Raw genomic sequence first — 22,795 nt, 5'->3', positions numbered from 1 at the left:
TCTACAAAGGGTGGAGCCAATTACAAAGACCGGGGCCAGGGAGTGTGGATTCTTCACTTCTGGAAAAGGGAGCCATTATAAGGCTTTAGACGGGGAGCAAAGTGATTGGAGGGATATATAGGCTGGAAGAAAGGAAACCAGGAAGGAAGCTATTAAAATAATTCAGGTCAAGCCCTAACTGGTTTGGCTCAGTGGATAGAGCGTCCGCCTGTGGACTGAAGGGTCTCAGGTTCGATTCCGGTCAAGGGCATATACTTTGGTTGTGGGCCCATCCCCAGTAGGGGATGTGCAGGAGGCAGCTGATCGATGTTTCTCTCCCATCGATGTTTCTAACTCTCTATCCCTCTCCCTTCCTCTCTGTAAAAAATTAATAAAATATATTTTAAAAAATAATAATTCAGGTCAAATGTAACATTAGCTGTCAGTATGCAATACACAAATATTTAGTAAGTGCCTACTGTGTGCTAGCGACTATTCTGGACCCTGAGAATACTACACCAAAAAGTAAAAACGTCCCTGCTCATAATCTAGTGGGGGGAGGGTAAATGAATAAACATGTAAATAGTTGATGTAATACATGTGACAGTTATATGAGTTAAACACATACTGTGTGCCATGCACTCTTCTAAACACTTTATATCTACTAACATATTTTTATTTCTGTGACAGTCCCATGAAGTAGATCCTATTATTATCATTCCCATTTTATAGATGAGAAAACTGATGGGCAGGGCTTAAATAACACCAGAAGCTTTGGACAGAGCACATACTCCACTTCCACATTTTACTGTTTTTCATGGGCTGGTGGCCTGGTAATAACAGGGGCCTTCCTCTCACCAGACTAGGCATCTGTAGCCCCTGCCTCCCCGCTCTCTCCCCTCCCCCAGCAGCTCCTGAGCACTCGTTTGCCAGCTGCCTTGCCTGCTAGCCTGCAACTCCTTGCGAGCCAGGAGCCATTGCATCTCTACTGTGTCTGCTCAGAGGCACACCGTGCTGGGCACGTTGCATGCACATAGACTCGAGAGCATTGCCAAAGGCCACCTGTTCAGCCAAGAGTGGTTGTGTTGATAGAGTAAAAAGGAGAACCATTTTTAATGGCACTCATCCTGCGTTCTTTGCTTTAAAAGGAAGACCTGTTTTATCTATCAGACACTGGAATTCTCAATGATGGGCAAGAACTCAAGTTCCCATTATTTTGGCCAGGGTACTCAGTGTGGAGCAGGGTACCAGTCCCTGGCTCTCCTCACAGAACTCAGGTACAGGGCTAACAACAGAGATATGGCACCAGCAGGCTTACAAAGGAGCCCTGTGCCTCAGTGGGTATTTAATTTTGACTTCCCAGATCAACAGCTCCTCCTTTGAAGAACTGTTTTCTACTCCCTGCCACAATCAGCTGGTTCTGATAGGGGCTCCCAGCTACCTGCCTCCCTCCCTGGCCAAAGAATGAGCACATTCCCCAAGTAGACCAATGATAGTACTCCATTGTCCTCAGCCACAGTGATTGGACCAGGCAGGAATGGGCACATGAACCAAGCTAGACCAATCAAAACACTCTATCCTCACTCCACCTACCACCGTCACCAAGCCATGGTGATTGATTCAGGAGTTTTTCTACCTACTGTTGGCAGGGTTCTCTAGCTTTTGGCTTTGAGGCTGTAAGGATTCTAATAGGTCAGAGCAGCCAGTAGCTGTTTCCAGCCTGAGAGAAGAAAAACAACATGCAATGGGAAGCAGGAGAGAAAAAAGGCGAGATTGATTGAGAGATTGCTCTGTAATCCAATCACCCTGGAGGCAGCTCCACCCTGGCAGTGGTGTGCACACACCCAGGATCTGACTGAGGTCAGCGAGACAGGCAGGGCAAGGAATGCTTCCTCCATGACAGATGAGGAAACTGAGGTTCGGACAGGTGAAACGATTGCTCAAGGTCACTTGACTAATAGGGGTGAAGCCGGGACAGAAGCAACCAGAACTTCTACCTTTTCGTTGGGAGTTCTTGTCTCATCTACTGCCTCAAAGGGCACAGTCCCTGTAGCCACAACCACCACCCTGCCCACATGGGCATGGCTCCTGGGTATAAGCCACCCTTTTTGTTTTGGACACTGATCGAGGCCACAGCATCTGCTCTTAGATGGAAAACTACTCGGGGCCCAGAGGACAGAACCTCTTCTCTGGGAACTTGCACGCACAAAGTCAAATGGAAGGTTTGAGCAACACGAGGCAGAATTTACCAATCATCAGTGGTTCCTCTTCAGAAAACTGCCCCATCTTATCTTACCTGTTCAATGGGGTCTCCAGCCTAAAACGCATCCAGTCCAAAATTCTGTCAGCCATCAGCGTTTTATTATTATAGCTCCCCACAGGCGTACTTGTAAAATGTCCACCCAATAACCCAATGGGCTTTCTGACATTGTCAAGTCCTCTACACCAAAGGTTGAGAAAACAGAGAACATTGCCGGGCCCACATTTTTTAAATGAGGAGCCAGGTAACCCTTGTATCCTTTCTGACGCCCCTTTCTGCTGCAACGTGGCTGCCAGCCAAGGTTCCCAGGCACCTGGGTTAGAGGGAGACAGGGAGAAACTTTTCTGAGCCTGATACAATACGACTTTGCCATCCAGGCCCTATGGACTCAGAGGAGTTTCTCAGGAGGTTGCCCTTCACAGTGCAGCTGAGGAAACCAAGGCCCTGGGGACGGCAGGGCGGACACAAGCCCAGACCTGGAGTTCCCAGTGCAAATCCTCCCAGTGTGCTGCGATGCTGGCCAGAGGAGGGCAAGAAGGGCCACCTTCTCCATCTAGACCTCTGCCTTCCAAATCCCTTTCAAGTCTCTATCCCTGGGACATGCCACCCTCAACCTGATGTAAGCAGCTACTGAAAACTCTTCAGAAACCGAGTGTAGGAGGGAGCCTGTGAAAGGGCTGAGGCTGCCAGCACAGGCAGGGGCTCAGACTGGACCCCACAGGGCCTCTGTGTGCAGCTTTGCCGGCTCTGCATCTGTGCCTGTCCTGGCTGCACAGCCCAGCCAGCACACCCACCGCTGTCCCATCCACAGTGCGCGGCTCCCCGTGTCGGGAACGCTGGTGGAACCGCTGGAACACGAGAGGCACTGAAGAGAATGCAGAAATAGCACAACAAACGTCATCTCTAACGTTGCACTCAGTGCCTAGCAAGTACCGGGCACTTTATTTCATTATCCTCATTTCACGGATGAGGAGACTGAGCTTGGGGGGAGTTGGGGACTTACCTATATTGTTCCTGACCTAATAAGTAACCTGCTGGGATTCAAACCCAAGCCCATCTGACCTAATCCTAACTGGGTTCAACCTCGTCTCTAAATGGGTCTGCCCACGAATGTGATCCCTCCCCTCTAGGAAGTCCATTAGACAAGAGGCCAAAACCTCCTCTTGCATCCGTAGGTATGTGACCAAGAGTGGCAGGCCCATAGGCACTCAGGGACGGGGCGGTCACAGGAGAAGCAGACTCCTGCCCAGGAGGGACCGCAGGACCCCAGGAGGGCCCAGGCCTCAGGGATAGGAGTCTCTGGAGAGAGGGAGGGGAGGGCACCAGAGCAGGCACAGTGTTCACTGGAGCAAAGGCTGGTTGCTGAGGAGGAGAGTGGATGGTAGAGTTGGTGGCCGTGGTGGAGGTAAGGCTGGCCGGTGGGACCCAGGCCTGGGGATGTCTGTGTAGGAGGGTGGGGGCTCCTGAACGCCGAGTTCATAGAGCAGCACCAGGAGGCCTATCTTGAAGCTGCCTCAGCACAGTGAGTCCTGTTGTTCTTTAAATTGTGTGTTCACAGAGGCATCGTGCCCCCTCCACAAACCCTGCCTCGCTGCAGACCAAGGCTGGGAGAAGACCCTGGAAAAGGGCCTACAGGTGAGGTGGAGCCTTCCGAGCAGTGTTCCCAGGGGAGGAGCCACGGTGATTCCCAGCTGGGCAGTGATGGGATGAAGCACAAGGAAAAGTGCTCAGTAAGGAGGGCCTGCTTTGAATCATCTGAGGACGACGTGGGATTTCTACCCACCCTGTGAGGGGGTCTCAGGATCCCCATCCTTCCCGCTGGAGAAACTGGGGTTCAGGGAAATGGAGTGACTCACCCTGGTCTCACAGATCCTGGCCTCTGCCCCCTGTGCGCACGCTCTGCCCTGCAGCGAGCTGGGAAGGGCTCCACCTGGGGAGGCACAGGAGACAGGAAGCCCACGTCCTGCACAGTCACAGTCTGGCTGGACAGAGGAGACGCACACAGGAAAATACCACCCAAAGCCCCCTGTGCGGTTTCTAGCAGAGGGAGGCAGCGCCAGGCCCAAGGCCACCCCAGGGCCTTTGCCCCTCCTTCCCAGGAAGAGAGGTTTCCGCCCTGAGCAAGACAGCACACGTCAGAGGCCGAGGCCCGCAGCCCGCGATCTGGGGCCCATTCCCAGCACTCGCAGGGCAGCTGGGCCAAGCTGCTGACTCACCGAGCAACCTTCAGACAAGTCACTTCCCTCCCGGGCACCCAGCCTGGCATTGAAAGTGGGCATCCCTGCGTCCCTCACCACCCACACTCTTGCCAGAGGGTCTCTTCCCATCAGAACTACCGCTGCTGGTTGGGTGGCAAGGGAGGTCAGGTGATATTGGAGAGTGGGAAACATCTCCTTTGAAAGCTGATATTCCACGGAAAAATAGAACCTGCATTTAGAAAGTGAAAACAGTGCCTACTTATTTTCACAACACACACCACGGAAGAAAGCCCTGAACACTGCTTGAGCGATGGGAACAGGCACAGGAGGGAGTCCCTGGGGGGAGGGGGCGCTGTACTCCCAGAAAGAGAGGACAGCTGAAGGCTGAGAACCCCCGAGAGGTGGGAGTTGCATACTTGACTCGTCAGATGTGACAAGCAGGTGAACTCTCTAGCAGAATAGAAGGTCCTCATTTAGGGCCACCCAGGTTTCTTCAGCAGCCTGCAGGGCATCCACAGGCTCCAGTAACACAGGGAACAGAATGGGGCTTCTAAACAGCCGAAGCATGCTGCATTTCACTCTCTGTTTTTTGTTTTTTGTTTTTTGTTTTTGTTTAATTCTCACCCGAGGATATTTTTTTCCATTGAGTTTTAGAGAGAATGGAAGGGAGGGAGGGCAAGGGAGAGAGAGTAAGAGAGAGAGAGAGAGAGAGAGAGAGAGAGAGAGAAAAACATTGATGTGAGAGAGACACATCGATTGGTTGCCTCTGGCACCTGACCAACTGTGGCCAGGGCCACAGATGGAACCTGCAACCCAGGCACATGGCCTTGACAAGGAAACAAACCCTGCAGTGCCAAGGTCAACGCTCCAACCACTGAGCACCACTGGCCAGGGCTGAATTTCACTTCTTTAAAAAGAGAGTGTATGAAACAATGTCATCCCAATATTCTAAAATTAAAGCTAAAAAATATTTGTATGAGCACACACCTATGCATAGAAAAAAAGCCTAGAAAGAATACAGCAAAATGTTAACAGAAGGTTTTGCAAGGTCAGATGACAATCTCTCTCTCTCTCCCTCTCTCTCTCTCTCTCTCTCTCTCTCTCTCTCTCTCTCCTCTCTAGTTGTGTCGATGTTTTTCAAAGTTTTCCGGATGTACCTATATAACAACAAATGTAATAAGAATATAATTTAAAAAATTAATTAGGCCTGGAAAAGGCAACTTACCAAAGGGCTAAATTTATTTTCACAGGGAAGTTAGCATTTGTATTACTATAGAATTAGCAGCCAGCTCCTTACTGTGATAAAGCCTAATGCTACCTGTTCATGTCAGCCCCTGTATCTAGAGGCAGCCAGAAAATAAGGTATTCCAGGCCTTTTATATCAGGCTCCACACACATGTGTGTGTGTGTGTGTGTGTGTGTGTGTGTGTGTGTGTGTGTGTGTACTATATGTGTGTGTACTATATGTGTGTGTGTGTACGATATGTGTGTGTGTGTGTACGATATGTGTGTGTGTGTGTACGATGTGTGTGTGTGTATATATATAATCTCCATATGCAGCACAAATATTCTTCCTAATCTGCTCTGGTAGGGACAACATTACAAATAGTCTTCATTCCTGACTGATGGCCAAGGGTGGGGTATGGACACGGGCTAGTAGGTGGTAGAATTGCCAGTGAGAATTACACTTTTCCAGGGATCATGAAAAGGCAACAGTAGGACTTTATACTTCACCATTGATCATCCCCAGAGCTATTCCCGTAATCTGAAAGCTCTTGATATAAACCAGTGCCAGTTGACAGAGAAAAAAGCTGAGTCATAGAGAAATAAAACGATGGGCCTGAGATTAAAGACCGAGAAGAGGGTGGACCAGTACATGTTCGAGATGAGTAGTTGTTCCATCATTGAACAGATATTGATGGATACCTACTATGTGCCTGGCACAAAGTAGGTCCCATGGAATCAAAGAGAAATGAGATGTCTTTCCAAGATAAATACATTCCCAGACTAGTGGGAGGATAGAGGCTTAAAAACATAGAGATTGCATCAGCACCCTATAGGTGCTGTATGAGGGGGTTGTGGGAATATGCAGAAAATGGGCCCACAAACTCACCTGGGGCGGGGATTAGGGGAGGGTAGGTTGGATGGGTGGAGAGTGTGAGGAAAAGGCTTTCTGAGAGGGGAAATATTTGACCTGGGTCCTCCTGAGACATAAGTAGGAATCCACAGAGTGAAGATGTGGGGAAGAGCATTCCAGCCCAAGGGAATAGCCTATGCAAAGGCACTGAGGTATGAAGAAACAATTCCTATTTGGAAATTTTCTATGTTCAGAACATAGGGTGGGGAGTGAGTCAAGCCAGCCAGGTGATTTGGGACTTGAATGTCCCTCAGAAAAAGTTTGAGCTTCTTGTTGCTGGCAGTACTGGGTAGAAAAGAGCTTAAGCAAAAGGGTGACATTTTCAGACCTTATGGAACCTCTAGCTAGATTGGAGGTAGAGAGGCGCAAGGTGACAGCCCTGAGTGGCTGTGCTGGGGGCCTGGAGTGGACAGGGATGGGGAAGATGAAGTCTGAGAGTCTCCATAGAGGCCCAGCCTTCATCAGGAGGTCAGATGCAACCTTCCACCACATCCTGCCTGTCAGGGAGGGTGCTCCTGGGTGTCAAGTTTACGTGAGGACCTGCTGGGCTGGGCTCAGATGACAGAGGTCTCTTGCCCCATCCTGTCCAGCCAGCACCCCATATGGAGAGGTAGAGAGATTAGGCGATGTGGATAAGATGGGGCAGAGCTCCAAGAAGGTGGGGCCAGGGCCTGGCTGACGTATGGGAGTGGGGCCAGGCCAGGTGTCTTGGAACCTCATGTTATGGCCTAGTGACAGAGGCTGGGAGGCAGCCCTGGGCAGCTGAGGCAGGAGTGGGGGATGCGGTGGGAGGTGTTCAGGACCTGCATTCGGGAGCTGCAGCTCCAGCACGGACCTGTACAGCTCTCTCTCTGCTCAGGGGGACACCCCACCACTGCCCAGCAACACCCCACCAGTGCCACCTCCCTAGAGACCACTCCTCATTGAGGCCAGAAGCAGAGAGGAGGGGACTCCTCTTTTCCTTGCTGCCTTTTCACAGTCTCAGAGAACCAGGGTAGTCTAGCCCCCAAGACTATGGATTCTGGCCTCCTGTTTAGAAAGGCACAGAGGAGGAAAGTGACCTGCCCATGGCAGCAAGTGGCTGGACCAGCCCTGCAGAGTATAAGACAGTGATGGCGAACCTTTTGAGCTCAGCGTGTCAGCATTTTGAAAAACCCTAACTTGACTCTGGTGCTGTGTCACATATAGAAATTTTTTGATATTTGCAACCATAGTAAAACAAAGACTTATATTTTTGATATTTATTTTATATATTTAAATGCCATTTAACAAAGAAAAATCAACCCAAAAAATGAGTTCACGTGTCACCTCTGACACGCGTGTCATAGGTTCGCCATCACTGGTGTAAGATGGCAAGGCCTAGACCCCAAACTTCCTTCCTTTCCCGCCTCTCCTAAATCCAGGTCTCCGGCAATCAGGAGACCCCAGGTGAGCAGAGGTGGCAGGTGGCCCTGTGCCATCCGCAGGGCTGCAGGCAGTCTGTGGCCCAGGGAATTCCCATCTTCCTCTTAGCCGCCCACCAGCTGCTCAGGCGCAGCTGTGGTTGTGTGGCTGCTCCCCCAAGAGCAGGCTGAGGACAGCCAGACCTTCCTTCTGGGCAGGAATGAGGGAGGGCAGGTGTGTCCCCCAATCCCTATCTCTGCTTACCAGCCAGGTGACCTTACTCGGCCTCTTTGCCCCACCTGAGCATCAGCTTCCCTACCTGTGAAAGACATAATCGTACCTACGGAGCTGCCTACCTCGGGATTGCTGTGGGGATCGCATAAGACACCAGCCGGGACGCGCCTTGTAAAAGGCAGTTAACCCCACGTTGGAAGGGCAGAGGTGCTGCCTGCTCATGTACGTCAGTGTGCGACTCAGTGTCTGTCGACACCTGTGCAATGTTTCCCCCAGGCAAGCACGTGTTCCTCTGTGCCAGGCACTAGGTCCTCCCTTTGTGCACTTTTATTACCAAGAGCTGGCTCCCCAATGAGGGTGGAGGGGGGCCCTTAGCAGCGGCTCGGGAAGCAGGTCTAGGCTGTGGGGAAGGAGGCACCCACATTTCAGAGTGGAACCCCCCGGGGCGGTGAGCCTGGGGGAGAGCCACGCTGTTGGGGAAGGGGCTCACCTGGGTGTCAGTGGCCCACAGTCCTGGTGGGGTCGTGTCTGTGAACGTGTCTCTGAGCAGCCCCCCTACCCTCTCTGGGCCTCTGTCCTTATTTCAGGGGTGCCACTCTCCCTGGCGCTCCTACAAGCGTTCAAGTCCAGCACCCTCACCCTTGATCCTGAATGCTGGGAGGGAGGGAAGCCCTCGCTCTCACAAGGTCACCCCTTCCAGTTACAGATGAGAAGTGAAGCTCAGAGAGGGTGAGGGTCTCACCCCTGACACACAGCCCATCTGGGCAAAGCAGAGCGGGAGCTGGGTTTGGGGGAAGGAAGCCCCTGCCCTTCCCTCCGTGACAGCCTGGCATCTTACCTTGCAAGCCCAGCACCCTCTGTACTCTGTGCTCTGGGAGAAGTGGCCAGGTGGGCGGGGCTGGTACTTATACTCACCGTGAATAAAGCGGCCAGTGTTCTAGGCCCAAACTGCAGGCAGGAGATCTGACAAACACATAAAAGGTTCGCAGGCGCTGCGCTCCTTGGAAATAGTTGGCTTTGGAGCCAGAGGGCTTCCGCACTCAGGGAGCTTGGATGGTGGGGCTCCCAGACAGGCCTGATCCCTGGGCCTGGAGCCTGAGTGCCCTGAAGGTGGGGACCTCGGGGTGGCTGGCCCCAGCCCGTTTCCTGTGGCCGCTGCAGGGACAGAGGCGGGGGAGGAAGGCTGGGCCTGGGCGAGCTAATCTGGAGAAGTGATTTTCCTCCTCAGCCAGCCCCTCCCTGGGCAGGGCTGTGCGCTGGAAGGTAGGCTGGCCAGGGCTCCCAGGGAGGGGCCGGCTTATCAGGCAGGAAACACTGGGCTCCGGCCACATCCTCCTCCTCCTGGTCACAGCAGCTCCCAGGGGCAGGAAAACACTCAGCAGCCGCTGCTCCTCCGCCCTCACAGCCCCTCCTGCTGCCTTCGCCCTCCTCCTCCTCATCCTCCAGCGACTGGGGAGGCAGAGTGTCCAGTGTGTGGTCTGCTGCCCTGGGAGCTCTGCCCGGTGCCGGCTTCCCAGCCCCTCTGCCGCCCCTGGACTGCCTGCTGCCTTTCTCTGCAGCCCGTACACAGGGTGGGGCAGGCAGGGGTGGCAGAAGCATGACTGAGGGCCGCTGGCTCCCAGAGATGTCCAGGTGGGCTCCTCGGGCCTCTCTGTGCCAGCCCCTGGCCCTCAGAAGCCACCACTTGGTCCCTGGACTGTCTGGGAGCCCTAGGGCATGCGCTAGGGAGTGCAGTGCCTCTCCATCCTCTGCGCTGCCCATTCCCAGCCTCACCCTCCTGGGCCAGCACCTACCGAGACCATTTGGGCTTCAGGAAGCACAAAAAGAAACCTCGTGAGCGGTCTCCTGAAGGTGCACCCAACGCACAGGGCTTCTGCCTCCCCTCCATCTGCATTCCTGTGGCCGCTTCTCCCCATCACCCAACCTCCCTGTACCTGTGCCCCTTGCTCCTGTCCACTGCTGAGACCTGTGGCCCAGCAGAGAGCAATGGAGCCCCTCTCCCACAGCCCTGCCCTGGCTGTCCCCCTGGCCACCACTGCCTGCCCCACCCTGTGACCACTGACCCCCTGTCCCTGAGGGGTCTTGTCGGCCCCCACTACTTGCTCCCCCCACAGTCTATCCCCCCCCCCCCCATCCCCAGTTCTCCACTGGCTTCTGCTTTCAGCTCCTGGCTCTCAGGCGAATCCCCTGACCTCCCTGGGCCTCCGCTTCCTCTTTCATCAAATCTGGGGGGTGACAGCGTGATAACAGTAAGTTTTTCCAGCTCTGACCGCCAGTGATTTTTTTTCAAGGTCACAGAGCTGGGATGAGAATCTCCTAATTCCGAGGCCCGTGTTCTTTTCAGGACAAATGGAACCCCTCTCCTGCCATGAGGACGCCCCTCCGACAGCTGGTGGTCTTCATCAGAGCAAATCGCTTTCTCCTGTTACCCTGGCTCCGTGGAGATAAGGTTCCCCGCTTCCCTGACCGGTGCAGCACCTGAAATGTGGATGTTTTCCTGGATTCTCTGACTCGGTAAGAACAAACCAGACTGAAGAGATGCAGGGGGAGCAACCGGGTGCCTTTGGCCATCTGCCCTCTTCACAGGACCTCTCACCCCTGGAAGTCGCAGCAGCCTCACCTCTTGGGTTTCAGCATCAAACAGGAGAGCCAGCTCCCTGATGCCCCTGGAGCTGCAGAGCCATTCCGTCCATCACAATCTCGTGCTTTCTCCAGAATCCAGTGAAATCTTTTCCTTGGGTTAAGGTCTCCTTCCCCTTGGCCCAGATCAGTGCCCCTCCACCGCCCTTCGGATGGATGGAAGATGAGCGACTATTTGACCCAGTGATGTGAAGTGACCACACCCTACACCTACGCGCAGAGCATTCCAAAAGTGCCCGAGGAGTCCGCTCTCCTACTCCCGGTGAAGTCGCCTGCCTTTCCCTCACAGTGTGGCTAGGAGACCTTCCTTCCCCGCCCCGCCCACATCCACACAACATTCAGTCTCTGACTGAGGGGAATGCAGACCTGAGAGAGGGTCTGGAGGGGACCGTAACCCCTACCCGGCCTCAAACATGGGCCCAGACAAAATGAAAAGGAGCCTAAGCACCAGCCTTCAGGGCCAGGCGGACAGGAAAGCAGACGAAAGCAGGAGGGACTCAGGGGAGGCAGAAGAAAACCTTCGATGATGGAACTTGTTAGACTGGCTTACAGAGAGAAAAATCCATTTTCCCAGAGGGCTGGCAAACCAAATAGAACCCCGCTGCCCAGAGTGGCTAAGAGGCGGTCCTCAGTAGAAGCGGGAGAATGGACTAAATGACCCAAATGGTCTCTTTCCATCCCAGTTTAGTGCCCAGATAAGAAAGCTGAGTTCCTCTGCTATCTCTCTAGCCACGGTGGGGTCCTGTTCCCTGGTCTCTCCCAGGCAGTCAATCCCAGCATGACAATCACATGGCTCCAGATTTTTCAAACGAGTACCGGCCTCCAGGCCTGAAAGAAATCTACACTGTCTGAAAGAATAGACAGTACTTATCTTGTACGTGCATATAAAGCTCTACAATTTCTCAAGTTCCCACAAATTCACTAACTGCCTCCTCAGGTGAGAAAACAGGTCCAGGGATTTACCCAAATCCCAATCAAAATCCAGTGATGGGGTAAGGGCAGACCCTGTCCATGGGTCCGGGCTATTTCCAGACGCTGTCCTGCTGCATCTAGAGCTCCGCGCCCCATGAATATAGCCAGCAGCCCTGACAGAGTGCTCCAGGGATGCTGGGGAACCAAAGATCTTGCCTTGCTAACTGATAGACTAACCCCGTGGTCGGCAAACCACGGCTCTCGAGCCACATGTGGCTCGTTGGCCCCTTGAGTGTGGCTCTTCCACAAAATACCACGTGTGGGTGCACACGTACAGTGCAATTGAAACTTCATGGCCCATGCGAAGATGTCGGTATTTTGTGGAAGAGCCACACTCAAGGGGCCAACGAGCCGTATGTGGCTCGCGAGCCGCGGTTTGCCGAGCTGCAGTTTGCCTACCACTGGACTAACCCTTTCCCCCACTGATAAGTGGATGCTCAGGGAATGGCGTGCCATCCACCATGGTGTATAGGGAAGGAACATTCTCAATTTGCCAGTGGAAGCCAGCAGCAAGCATGTAATAGGTCTTCAGGAAGGCAAAGCCACCATGAATACAGCCACTTGAACCTGGTCAGAGGTAAGTCAGTTATAAATAGTCTTCAGGGGTTCATTCTTCCTGCTAAGAAAGAGTTCATTCATTCTGGGTATTGAATGAAGTCATTTTGTACCTCTACTACCAATTGAGACTCTTTGGAAACTTGTTCATATGCTCAGACCCAGTGATACCCTGCTGGGAATCCAGCTAACAACAGAAGAAGTAAACGTTCACTGCAGTGTTACTTATAATGAAAAGAACTAAAATGGGGCAATTCAGTTATCTAATGGCAAGGGGGTGGTTAAGCTCATGAAGTACGTTAATGCACCGAAGTATAGTGCCATTGTCACAATGACCACTATAAAGACAAATACCAATGGATCTATATCTGCACTGTGAGCACACCACGTCCAATTCTGAACACATCATTGCAAGACTAAGGAGGTTGGTATGTAAAAATAAGTAGGTTAAAAATGGTTACATCAATGGAGTGGGTAATCTCCTTCCAAATTTTTTCATAGTGATTTTTCAACTGGAAAGAAAATACCTTTTGCAGAAATGGTGTTTTAATGGTGTTTAATGACATAGGAAAATGTTTATCTAATATTAATGAAAAATTGTCTATTATAAAAGACATATGTATATGTAGAACTAGACCAAAAAAAAAGACTGGATGGATGCAAAAAAAATCACCAGTAATGTCTTTAAGATGTGGACTTATTTAATAGATGACTTATTTTAATCTATGGTGTTATTTTTTTTAACTTTATACAAAGACTGTCTCTTTTGAGAATTAAAATATCAAAAAATGATGGATAGATAGAAGGTAGGATGGATGGATGAAATAGCTGAAAGATAAATGGGTGGGTGAGATGGGTGAATGAATAGAAAAATGCATGATAGATAGATAGATAGATAGATAGATACATACATACATACATACATAGACCTATCTCTTTTCCTTCCTTCCTTCCTTCCTTCCTTCCTTCCTTCCTTCCTTCCTTCCTTCCATCCAAATCCCTTTCACTGGGATGAAATCAAGAGCACAACCTTCTCAAAAAGAAAAAGTCGACAATTACAAATGTTACAGATCATCTGTCCTCAGCTCTATTCTGCTGCTGTAAGAGTGGAAGAGAAGATTCCTCTCTGGTGCCCTCGTGCCCACCCCCTGACCTCTCTGCTCCGGGCTACACTCTAGCAGGTGAGGGTGAATAGCTGTGGCTGCATCACATCCAGCCTCAGAGCCTGGGAACTGCACACACAAAGGCTCTAGAGCAGCGGTTCTCAACCTGTGGGTCGCAACCCCTTTGGGGGTCAAATGACCCTTTCACAGGGGTCGCCTAAGACCATCGGAAAACACATATATAATTACATATTGTTTTTGTGATTAATCACTATGCTTTAATTATGTTCAATTTGTAACAATGAAATTGGGGGTCACCCCAACATGAAGAACTGTAGTAAAGGGTCACAGCATTAGGAAGGTTGAGAACCACTGCTCCTTCGTTTCCAGAGAGATGAGCCAGAAAATTAGGAACCCAAAGGTTTCAGGTTTTTCCCACCAGGCAGAATACCTACAGGCCATCTCAGATGACGACTTTATTCATTTGTTCACTTACTTGTCGCGCTGCTACCATGTGATGGGTAAATGATTCTGATGCTGCCGGGCTATAAGTGCCGTAACCCAGATCTGCTCAAGCCCTCCCAGCAGGGTCAGGGGCATCTGAGCTGGACTGGGACAGGGAGTAGGATGTCATTAGATAGATAATGGAAGCGAGGGTCTCCCAGGTCAGGGAAAAGCTTGGGGAAAACACGAAAGTATGGAAAAGACAGCATTTCCAGGAACAATAGGCTTTCTGTGCAGTCGGTGCACCGTGTGGGGGAGGGTGACAGGACCATGAGAGGCTTCTGGAAAGAGGCTCTGCCATAGGGGCACTCACATGCGACCAAGCCAGGTGAAGGGTCCTGAAGCTTGTACAACTGGGGGGGAGGGGGGGGGAGGCTTTGAAAGAAAAGGATACCAAGAAATCCTTTTTTTTTTTTTTTTCACAAAGTTTATAAAAACAAATGGCCATGTGACTACATTACCAGGTGCCTCCCAGGAACCTGCAGACCTGAGGGGACGGGGCGGCTTGACCCTGGTCGGCTTCCCATGAGCCCCCGGCCGCACTCACCCTGTGTGCCGCAGTGGCCAGCAGGCGCTGAAGGATCTTAAGGAAAAGAGTGAAATGATAACATCTACATTTTAGAAAAATAACTTATAACACTTTATACCCATCAATCAATTCTTATCAGGCAAAGCAAAAAGTGCTCTCATCACCGGGGCACCACCATTGCACTCAGAGCTGAGGCAAAAGTGAAACAGTGGCCCTGTCGCCTGCTCATTTCCTGCGTTCCCAGGGGCAGGGACAACACCCCCTCTCCCACCGTGTGTCCTGGAATGAAATACGCCCCTTTGGCACCGTTGAGGGCCGATGTCTTAGGCAGATGCTGCTGGGCGAGTGCTCCAGCCAACTGTGACCCTGCAACCGCCACTGTCAGCCGTGGTGGGCCTGGGCGGCTGCGAGTTCAAATTAGGTCTATTTCTGGCCCTGTGATTGCCTCTTTGCTCGTTCTTTCCTGGGCTGGGATAGGTACACATTGGACTGCATGTACAGTAATTCCGTGCCATGGTGGAGTACAAAGCCCCTCGCTGTGAGACTGTCAGGCTGATACCACCAACAAATGTATGTGAAAACAAAGGGGGAAACCCCAGCCACCATTGGCCGAGTAGGGAGAGGGGAGCTGCACAGCACCACCTCCCCCCCTGGACCTCAGTGTCCTTGGGGTGGATGGATGACAAGGCCCCACCTGGGGCTGTAGATGAGAAATAGCCCATAAAACTTGCTGTAAAACTCTCTACACCTATAAAGTGCTATTAACATAATGACTATAGATTATGATCCAAATTGAAGGAGGGACATATTGGGCTCTCCCAAGACCCGCTCCTTGGCCCAGAGGGCCCCGGGGGAACACAAGACTACCCATGACTCAAACAAGTTACAACTGCTTCACCACAGAGAGAAGCCAGGCATGAGTGACCTGCAGGACTGAGTAATCCTCCGTTTTTTCCAGGCACTTTTTGGCTGGCATTTTAATCCCAAACCTCACACGTGGTTACATCCTTTAATTGCTGATCCGTGTGCTCCCTGCCTTCTCACAACATTCCATCCAATTTCGGGAGCCCACATGTTTTGTTATTGCCACATCCGTACGTACATAGTGGAGAGGGCAACCCAGGTATTTTTCAAGACTGCTTCAAAATAAATAAATAAATAAACTGTGGTAGCCTTAAGTAAGCAATGACCTGGGCAGAACTTACTTCCTATCTTGAGATAACACACAGTTCTGTTTTTCAAGTATGAAGACATCCTAAGGAGAAAACTGTCCTGCCAGCAGGCTATAAATTGCTCTTTTCTTTCATTATTATTACAAACAACGCTGTTTTCAATGTGTAATACCAGCCTTTATGTCTCCACCATAACTCAAAGGTAAAGTAAGCCACCCCTACAAATAACAACTTCTTTAAATTAAAAATAAAAGTTGACGTGGAAAACATTTGGGCCAATACTCTCAGCAGCGCTGGGCATGCTATCTCTGCCTCACTCGAAAACATTTCTCTTTGGGCACAACTTGATTTCAAATGATAGAATGGTCACGGTACAAAAAGGTTTATTTAAATTAAATATCTTAGACAAAACAATATCTACAACCGTTCCAAACCATGTGTAGTTTTTAGGAAAAAAAAAAAAAAAAAGGAACAGTTTAGCTTAATGTCTGTGATCATGTTTTACAAGATTATTGATACACGTTCTGGACTGCACCAGTCAATCGTATTGTCAATGGTTTACTATTTATTACCAAACATTATATACAGTAATAGCATAAGGATTAATCATGTATTATACGTGATTTTACAATCGGACTCCTTGGAAGGAAAGAAAAGGAACTTTCAACAATACAAAATATAAGGTGAAAATAGGAGAATATATAAAACACTTACATATTTCATACAGGCAATAATACGCAGACATCAAAAGACCAACAACGGCCTTTTCGCTCCCTGTTGGGTACGTTCCTTCAAAGGAGGTCTGAGAGGATAGAAATGTTCTGGGGGCGGGGCCAGGGGCAGGGCTCAGAAACACCTTCCGAATCACAGTGGGCTTCTGTTCTTTGGGAAGTAAGCACCCTGAAGGTGTAGAGGAGAAGCTGTTTTGAAGTATTGTCTGAAGATGTTACCTAAAGGACCAGCAGGGCTGGTGAGGAGGAGGGATTCCCATCCCAGCCATGGGAATCGAGCTTGGAATTTTCAAGTCAGGGGACCTTTGAATTAGTGGCCAATTCGGGGTGGAGGAAGAGCAAAGGGAAAAAGAAATCCCAGGAAGGGAGAGAGGGAGATGGAGACAGTGGGAAGAAAGCTCCCTTTGCATTTGCAGAAGGGAGGGTGTGCTGAAATCTTGCTCAAGAAACCAACACATTCAGATCAGAGGAAATTCTTTTTAGGTTCCTTGCTCTTTGGGTCAATAGGAAGAGGGAGTTGACAAAAAGTTGCCAATGTCAACAAGAGTATCTGATTTAGGCCACACAGGCATGCATGTAAGGGTGTGCATGAAGGTGTGTGTATGTCGTGCATCTCTTACACCCTGACTATATATATTCAGGCTGTGTATATTCTCTTGAAATGTCTAAAATATACGTTTTTAAAAATGCAGCTTGAATACAATCTCATTTTCAGTAATTCAGTGGTTAATTCCCCAAATCAAGATGAGTGTGTGTGTTTTTCCCTCAAATTGGAAGGAAAATTGACAAGTAGGATCATTTTGGAAGGCAGTGCAAGTGCAGAAAGCCCCGTGTCCTTGGGCTGTGCACACGAAATTATCCCAGATTACACCTCAACGAGCTTCCTGGGGCCACCTTTATTTTCCTTTTAGCCGTGAGAGAATCCTAAATCAGAAAACCCTGGAGCAGAAGGGACCTTGGGTGTTAAATCTGTCCCCCACTTTGCAGATGGGGGTGGGGAGCAGGCTGGAAGGGAAGGAGAGGCCAGTCAGGGTATCACCAGAACCTCTGCAGATCCTGGGTGTCTGGATCCCAGCCCACGGCTCCCAGGTGGGAATGCTGCTGGGCTTTTTACAGTTATTTCTGAGATGGGAACCGGGAGGAAAGGTCCGTGAAAATTCTACCTGGAACCTGTGTCTTTCAAAAACTCCCTGGCCTTATTCCCAGGTGTAGCCAATGACAACGCATTTGAAGGAATATACTCAAAATGCAGGCAGAGGGGATTGGGGCCGGGGAGGAGGGGGATGGAGAGGGTACTGGGATCTGCAGAGCCGGTTCCCTGACGGTCTCGGTCCCTTGGTGCAGATGTGCAGGTCGCAGGTCCATAGCTCCGTGCCCAGGCGCGGAGGCAGGGCTGGGCGGAGGCAGGGCTGGGCGGGCCTCCGGCTCTATGAGACGCTGTAGCTGTTGTAGTACGTGGCCGTGGCATCAGCCAGCACCGAGATGAGGCTGGTCTCTGTGGGGCCCGTGGGTGTCATCTGAGAGCCGGGGGTGTGCCCACTGAGGGCCGCGGCCCCTGCAGCAGAGTCTGGATGGCCAGGAGTGTTCAAATACTGGTCAAACTCATTGCGATCCATGTCCCCCAGGAGTTCCACCTGGCTCAGCTGATCCAACGCGTCAAAGCCGGGGTGCTCCGGAGGTGGGGAGAGCTGGCCCAGGTGGGCGTGCAGGTTGGAGTGGAGAGAGTGGTAGGTGGCGGGGGAGTAATAGGCAGGGGACGGGGGACAGCCCGGGACAGTGGACATCATAGAGACGCCCGGGGACTGGCCGAGGGCCAGGGAGCCCAGGGGGTGGCGGCAGTGCAGAGGGCTGGGGGCGTACTCCGGGGAGTAAGGGGGCCGGGGCAGGTGCGGGATGCGGTGGGAGTGCGCATGCTCCTCCTGGCAGGGGGAGGAGAAGAAGGTCTGCTCCGGCTCCAGCACGTCCAAGGGTGACATTTCCGGGGGCGTGGGCAGCCCGTAGGGGTACGTGTCCGTGCTGCCCGGGGCGCCGCCGCCCGCCGGCCCCTCGTGGTAGCAGCCCCTGAGGCTGGGCAGGGCGGCGCCCGGGGAGTACTCACCCCTGTCCTCTTTGTCCCCCAGCGCCCCCCGGCTGCCGCCCCGCTTCTCGGGCAGGGCGTTCTGGTCCCGGGACAGGTTGCTCAGGAGGAAGCCGGGGTCCACGCGCTTGCAGAGGCGCTTGGCCTGCTTCTTCCTGCGCGGCCGGTACTTGTAGTTGGGGTAGTCCTGCATGTGCTGCAGGCGCAGCCGCTCCGCCTCGTCCACGTAGGGCCTCTTCTGCGACAGGGTCAGCGCCTTCCACGACTTTCCTGCTCACGCAAGTCAGAAAAGGCTCCTGTCAGTATCTGCGGCCAGTGCACCGGTCTCAGACTGGTGCCTCCAAGCACGAGGCACACAGCGTCCCCCATCCCATCCGCGGGTCCCCCTTTCCACAGAGGGCACCCTCTTCCCGGCCCAGGTCCTGCGCACACAGTGGCGCCAAACCAACCTCCCCCGCCTGCGCGGGGCACCACCACTTCATGCCAACGACACACACATTCACATCACCTCCCAAATAAAAGCCATCCGACAACACAAACATGGAAAGAATGTGGGACTCACAGCAAAAGGCCAGTGTCAGCCACAGGATAACAATATAAAGGGACTACAACACTGACTTGGGTTCTCTTAACCCTTGGAGAGCCGATTCTAAGTATTTGTGCATTTCAGTGAAGATTCTCTGTCTTCCTTGATTATTGCTGTTTCTCAGGGAGTGATCGTGTGATATTTACTTATGGCATAAACCCCACAGGCCTCCCCATGAGGGGGCCCAGGTAGAGTTAACAGTTTCACAGAAATAATTAAACGATAGGGTCTCACTTAAGGTAACATGATTATCCCTTACATCTGAAGGTCAAATAGGACCCTGTTGTCTGACGACCCAACCGTGGCCAGAATGCAAGCATCTGCCTGCAACATGCACATATGCATGCAGACACATGTACACACACACACACACATACACACGTGCCCACTCATCCCTTGACCCTGGCAGGCGGCACCTGCACCGCCACTGACTCTCCATACAGAAGCAATCTTCCCCGGGTCTCCGTTTTGCTCACTAGAAAATATATCGTGATACTACCCAACTCAAAACTCCCTCTTTTAAAAGCATCACACACGGGCCCCACTGGGACTAAAATGCTGGTTGCGCTTGTGCTTCCTATTCGTCCTCCCTCACTTGTGTGTTGTTTTGTAAAAGGCTTTATTCAGTCTTTCTACATGCATGGCACATCCCTCCAGCTGCAGGCTTTCTGAAGGTCACTGCTGGTCCCCGAGGCTGCTACCTCCTAGGTGAACTCAGGCTCCACAACCTTGACAAGTCCCCCCAGGACTCTGCCGTTTGCCGAAGTCTCCGTCACTAGCCTGGAGGCCAGGCCCTGCTCAGCCCTGGAAGGAAAGGGGCACATCTCCCACCGGAGCCCTCTGCACAGGGAGGGGGAGAGCTGTGTGTATGGCCACCCTCCGTCTGCCAGTGCCTGTGCCCATGTTGGCTGGCTCTGCACACCAGGCCCTCAAAGGGGATGAGAGGGGGAGGATTATCAAAGGTGTTCTGCCACTGGGATGAAAGCCTATAACTGTTCTGACCATCACTGAGCAATATCTTTGGCTGTTGCTTAGAAGGGCAACTTGAAAAGTGTTAGGAACTCTGGATTTGGAGCTGGTCTGCAGTTCCCAGCCTGGGGCCGAGGCCACAAAGTTGTTGCAAGAGGCCCAAGATCTAGACTCACATTCTCTCTCTCTCTCTCTCTCTCTCTCTCTCTCTCTCTCTCACACACACACACACACACACACACACACCCGGTCTGTGGACTGAGTATATATAGTGTGACTCCAGTTTCTAAGTGCACCTGGATGTTGCAGTATTAATAAAATATAGGTTAATTGTAAATGTCACTAAATGTGCAGCTGCCTTTATGCACCTCTTCGTTCATAATATACTCAAAATACTAGTGTTTCTGGTGAAGTTTTTAATGTTACAGATTAGAAAGCTTGTGAGGAAAAACTGCTGGGACTCTCACATCCAGTCCCTTCCTTTCCTAGGTCAGAAAGGAAAGGGCTGGGTGAGATACCGGGGGTGGGGGGTGAAAATTGATCGTGCTATGGACAGATTATGGACAGCCAGGGGCTGTGTGGTTAAGTAGGAAGGAATCTGTGTCTTTCCTGCAAAATGGACTGTAACCTCTGAAAGCCTAAGTGCGAGTAGAGAGTGGGGATTAGCTTACGGGAGGCATTTGTCACCCAAGTCCCTTTGCCGGCCCTTTCCCTGGGAGCAGGCAGTCTCAATCCTATAAGGCTCCCCAAACCAGGTTCTTATCCTATCTCTGGCCCTGGGTCTGCAACAGAAACCGCACTCTATCCCTGTCACAAGAGCATCTAGGAACAGCGTCTAGGGCTTACCAAAAAAAATCTTTAGAGGCCCACACCCGAAGAAAAAAAAAGTGTTTTCATCTCTTTAGCAATCTGAGGGACAATATGAACTTTCAAACTGAAGAAAATGTTTTGTTGTGTATATTAATACATTTGTCTTTATGCCAACCATGTAAAAATACAATTTTAAATATTTTTTTAAGGCAAAGAGGCTCACTAAGACATGGCTCCCTAACGAGTCCTGGGCAAGCTAACCAGGAGGCTGGGCGGTAGAAGGCTCTTTGTAACCACCACTCTACCAGCCGCTTTGAGAGGGCACCTAGATTGCCCAAGGGACCTTCTCTGGGTGGGCCTGTGGCTTTAACCAGCAGAAAAGTGGGTGTCAGTCCTCAGTCCATGGTTCCAACCCGGAAGAAGCCCAAAACTCCAACGGAAAAAGGAAACTGGCTTCTTTGGTTCTGGGTCTGGTAGGGTTGGGAGAGCAGGGCCAGCCTCCCACAACCACACACTGTCCCTGCTCACGGGGCCTGGGGTCTGCTCTGCTCAGGAAAGGCTCCCACCAGTTCAAATGGATAAAAACCACAGCGAAAGGGCTGAGGGGTTAGGAGTAGGGCGGAGCTGAAAATTGCTCAGCTCCAGACAGGGGAGAGACTAGAAAGCCTGGCAGGAACTCTGTTTTTTCCGACCTGCCCTAACATCCTCTCTCTGGGCTCATCCCTGTCCGGGTCCCACCACCCCTGCTGGGACTGCACAGCATCAACCCCAATCCGGAGGAAGCGGCCAGGCCAGGCTGCGGGACACACAGACCCTCACCGGCGCCCGGAGTATCCGGATCAAATGAACTAAACCGCTGCGGCCGAGACAGGGAGTCTCCAATGGAGTCTGTTTGCATAGACGTTTCCCTGTTGCTTTCATGATAAAGTTCAAGCAGGAAAGCGTTCCGCAAGGTCTCTCTTCACGAATATTCGTTAAGAATAGTTAGCACCTCCCTCTTTGATGGTGCCAGTGGTCAAGTTCAGGGAAAGATGCATTTCCCACTCGTATCCCTAGCGAAGGCCAGTTCCAACCCATCTCAGCGTTCCCGTCCATCCCGGCCGCTCCGCGCGTGCGGGTCTCTGCAGCGCGGCGACCGGACCGGGACACAGCCCCGCCCCGCCCGTGCCCTGGGGCCCCCAACCCCGCTCCTGTCCTCCCGGGCCATCCCAGGGCCAAGCTGTTTCACTCTGGGCCTTGCCAAGGCGCCCCTGCTCTGACTGCCAGTCGCCGCGCTCGCGCCCACGCCCGCACAGATGCCCAGCCTCGGCGGCACCGCGACGCCCGCGCTCCCCGCGTCCCCGCTCTCCAGGTCCGGCTGCACTCTGTGCGCTCGGCCCCCATCTTCCCCCCTGGTGGCCTCTGCCGGCGCCCCCGGCCCGCGACCTGGGGCTCACCGGCCCGCCCGCTCACTCACCCAGCATCTTGCTGAGCTCGGCGTTGTGCAGGTCCGGGTTCTGCACCGCCAGACGTTTCCTCTCGTCCTTGGCCCACACCATGAAGGCGTTCATGGGCCGCCGGATGCGGCTCTCCGAGCCCTTGTCCCCTGGCGGGCGGGGGGCGGCCGGCGGCGACAGCCCATCCGACAGCTCGGCTTCCAGGGCCGGGCACTCCAGCCCCTCGGGCCACGGGTAAGTTCCCAAAAGCGAGGCCATGGCCGCACGGGGGTCGTCTCGTTTCGCCTCGCGGGGCCGGCGTTGACCTGGCCCTCGCACGGGTCGGGGCGTCCAACTTGGCCCGCAGCCGCGGCCCGGCCCCTTATTTATCAGCTTCGGGCGGCCCCGTCCTCCAATGACTCTCGGAGGCGGCCCGGCCCCTCCCTCCGTCTCGGCGCGGCCCCCTCCCTGTGTCCCCGACCTCCCAGTCCCCGCTCCGACTTGCCGACTTGCCCGGAGCCGGAGAGGAAAGGAGGGCCGC

General features: G+C 52.4%; 1 protein-coding gene across 1 annotated transcript; it reads right to left on the bottom strand.

Moving 5' to 3' along the window:
• Positions 1-16,211: 16,211 nt before the first annotated feature.
• Positions 16,212-22,747, bottom strand: SOX7 (SRY-box transcription factor 7). The gene is made up of 2 exons (XM_036314868.1): positions 22,296-22,747; positions 16,212-18,744 (listed from the first exon to the last, which is right to left on the bottom strand). Exons 1-2 carry the CDS (start codon positions 22,531-22,533, stop codon positions 17,825-17,827), a joined length of 1,158 nt encoding a protein of 385 aa, XP_036170761.1. The 5' UTR covers positions 22,534-22,747; the 3' UTR covers positions 16,212-17,824.
• Between the last annotated feature and the right edge of the window lie 48 nt (positions 22,748-22,795).

The sequence above is a fragment of the Myotis myotis genome, unplaced genomic scaffold (genome assembly GCF_014108235.1).
Source record: "Myotis myotis isolate mMyoMyo1 unplaced genomic scaffold, mMyoMyo1.p scaffold_m19_p_6, whole genome shotgun sequence".
NCBI lineage: Eukaryota > Metazoa > Chordata > Mammalia > Chiroptera > Vespertilionidae > Myotis > Myotis myotis.
The sequence above is the reverse complement of the archived record's forward strand: the minus strand, read 5'-3'. Positions and strand labels throughout refer to the sequence as shown.

Coding starts and splice junctions, on each gene's coding strand:
- SOX7 (XM_036314868.1), bottom strand. CDS start 22,533: ATGGCCTCGCTTTTGGGAACTTACCCGTGGCCCGAGGGGCTGGAGTGC. Junction 18,745..22,295: donor CGAGCTCAGCAAGATGCTGG/GTGAGTGAGCGG, acceptor TTGCGTGAGCAG/GAAAGTCGTGGAAGGCGCTG.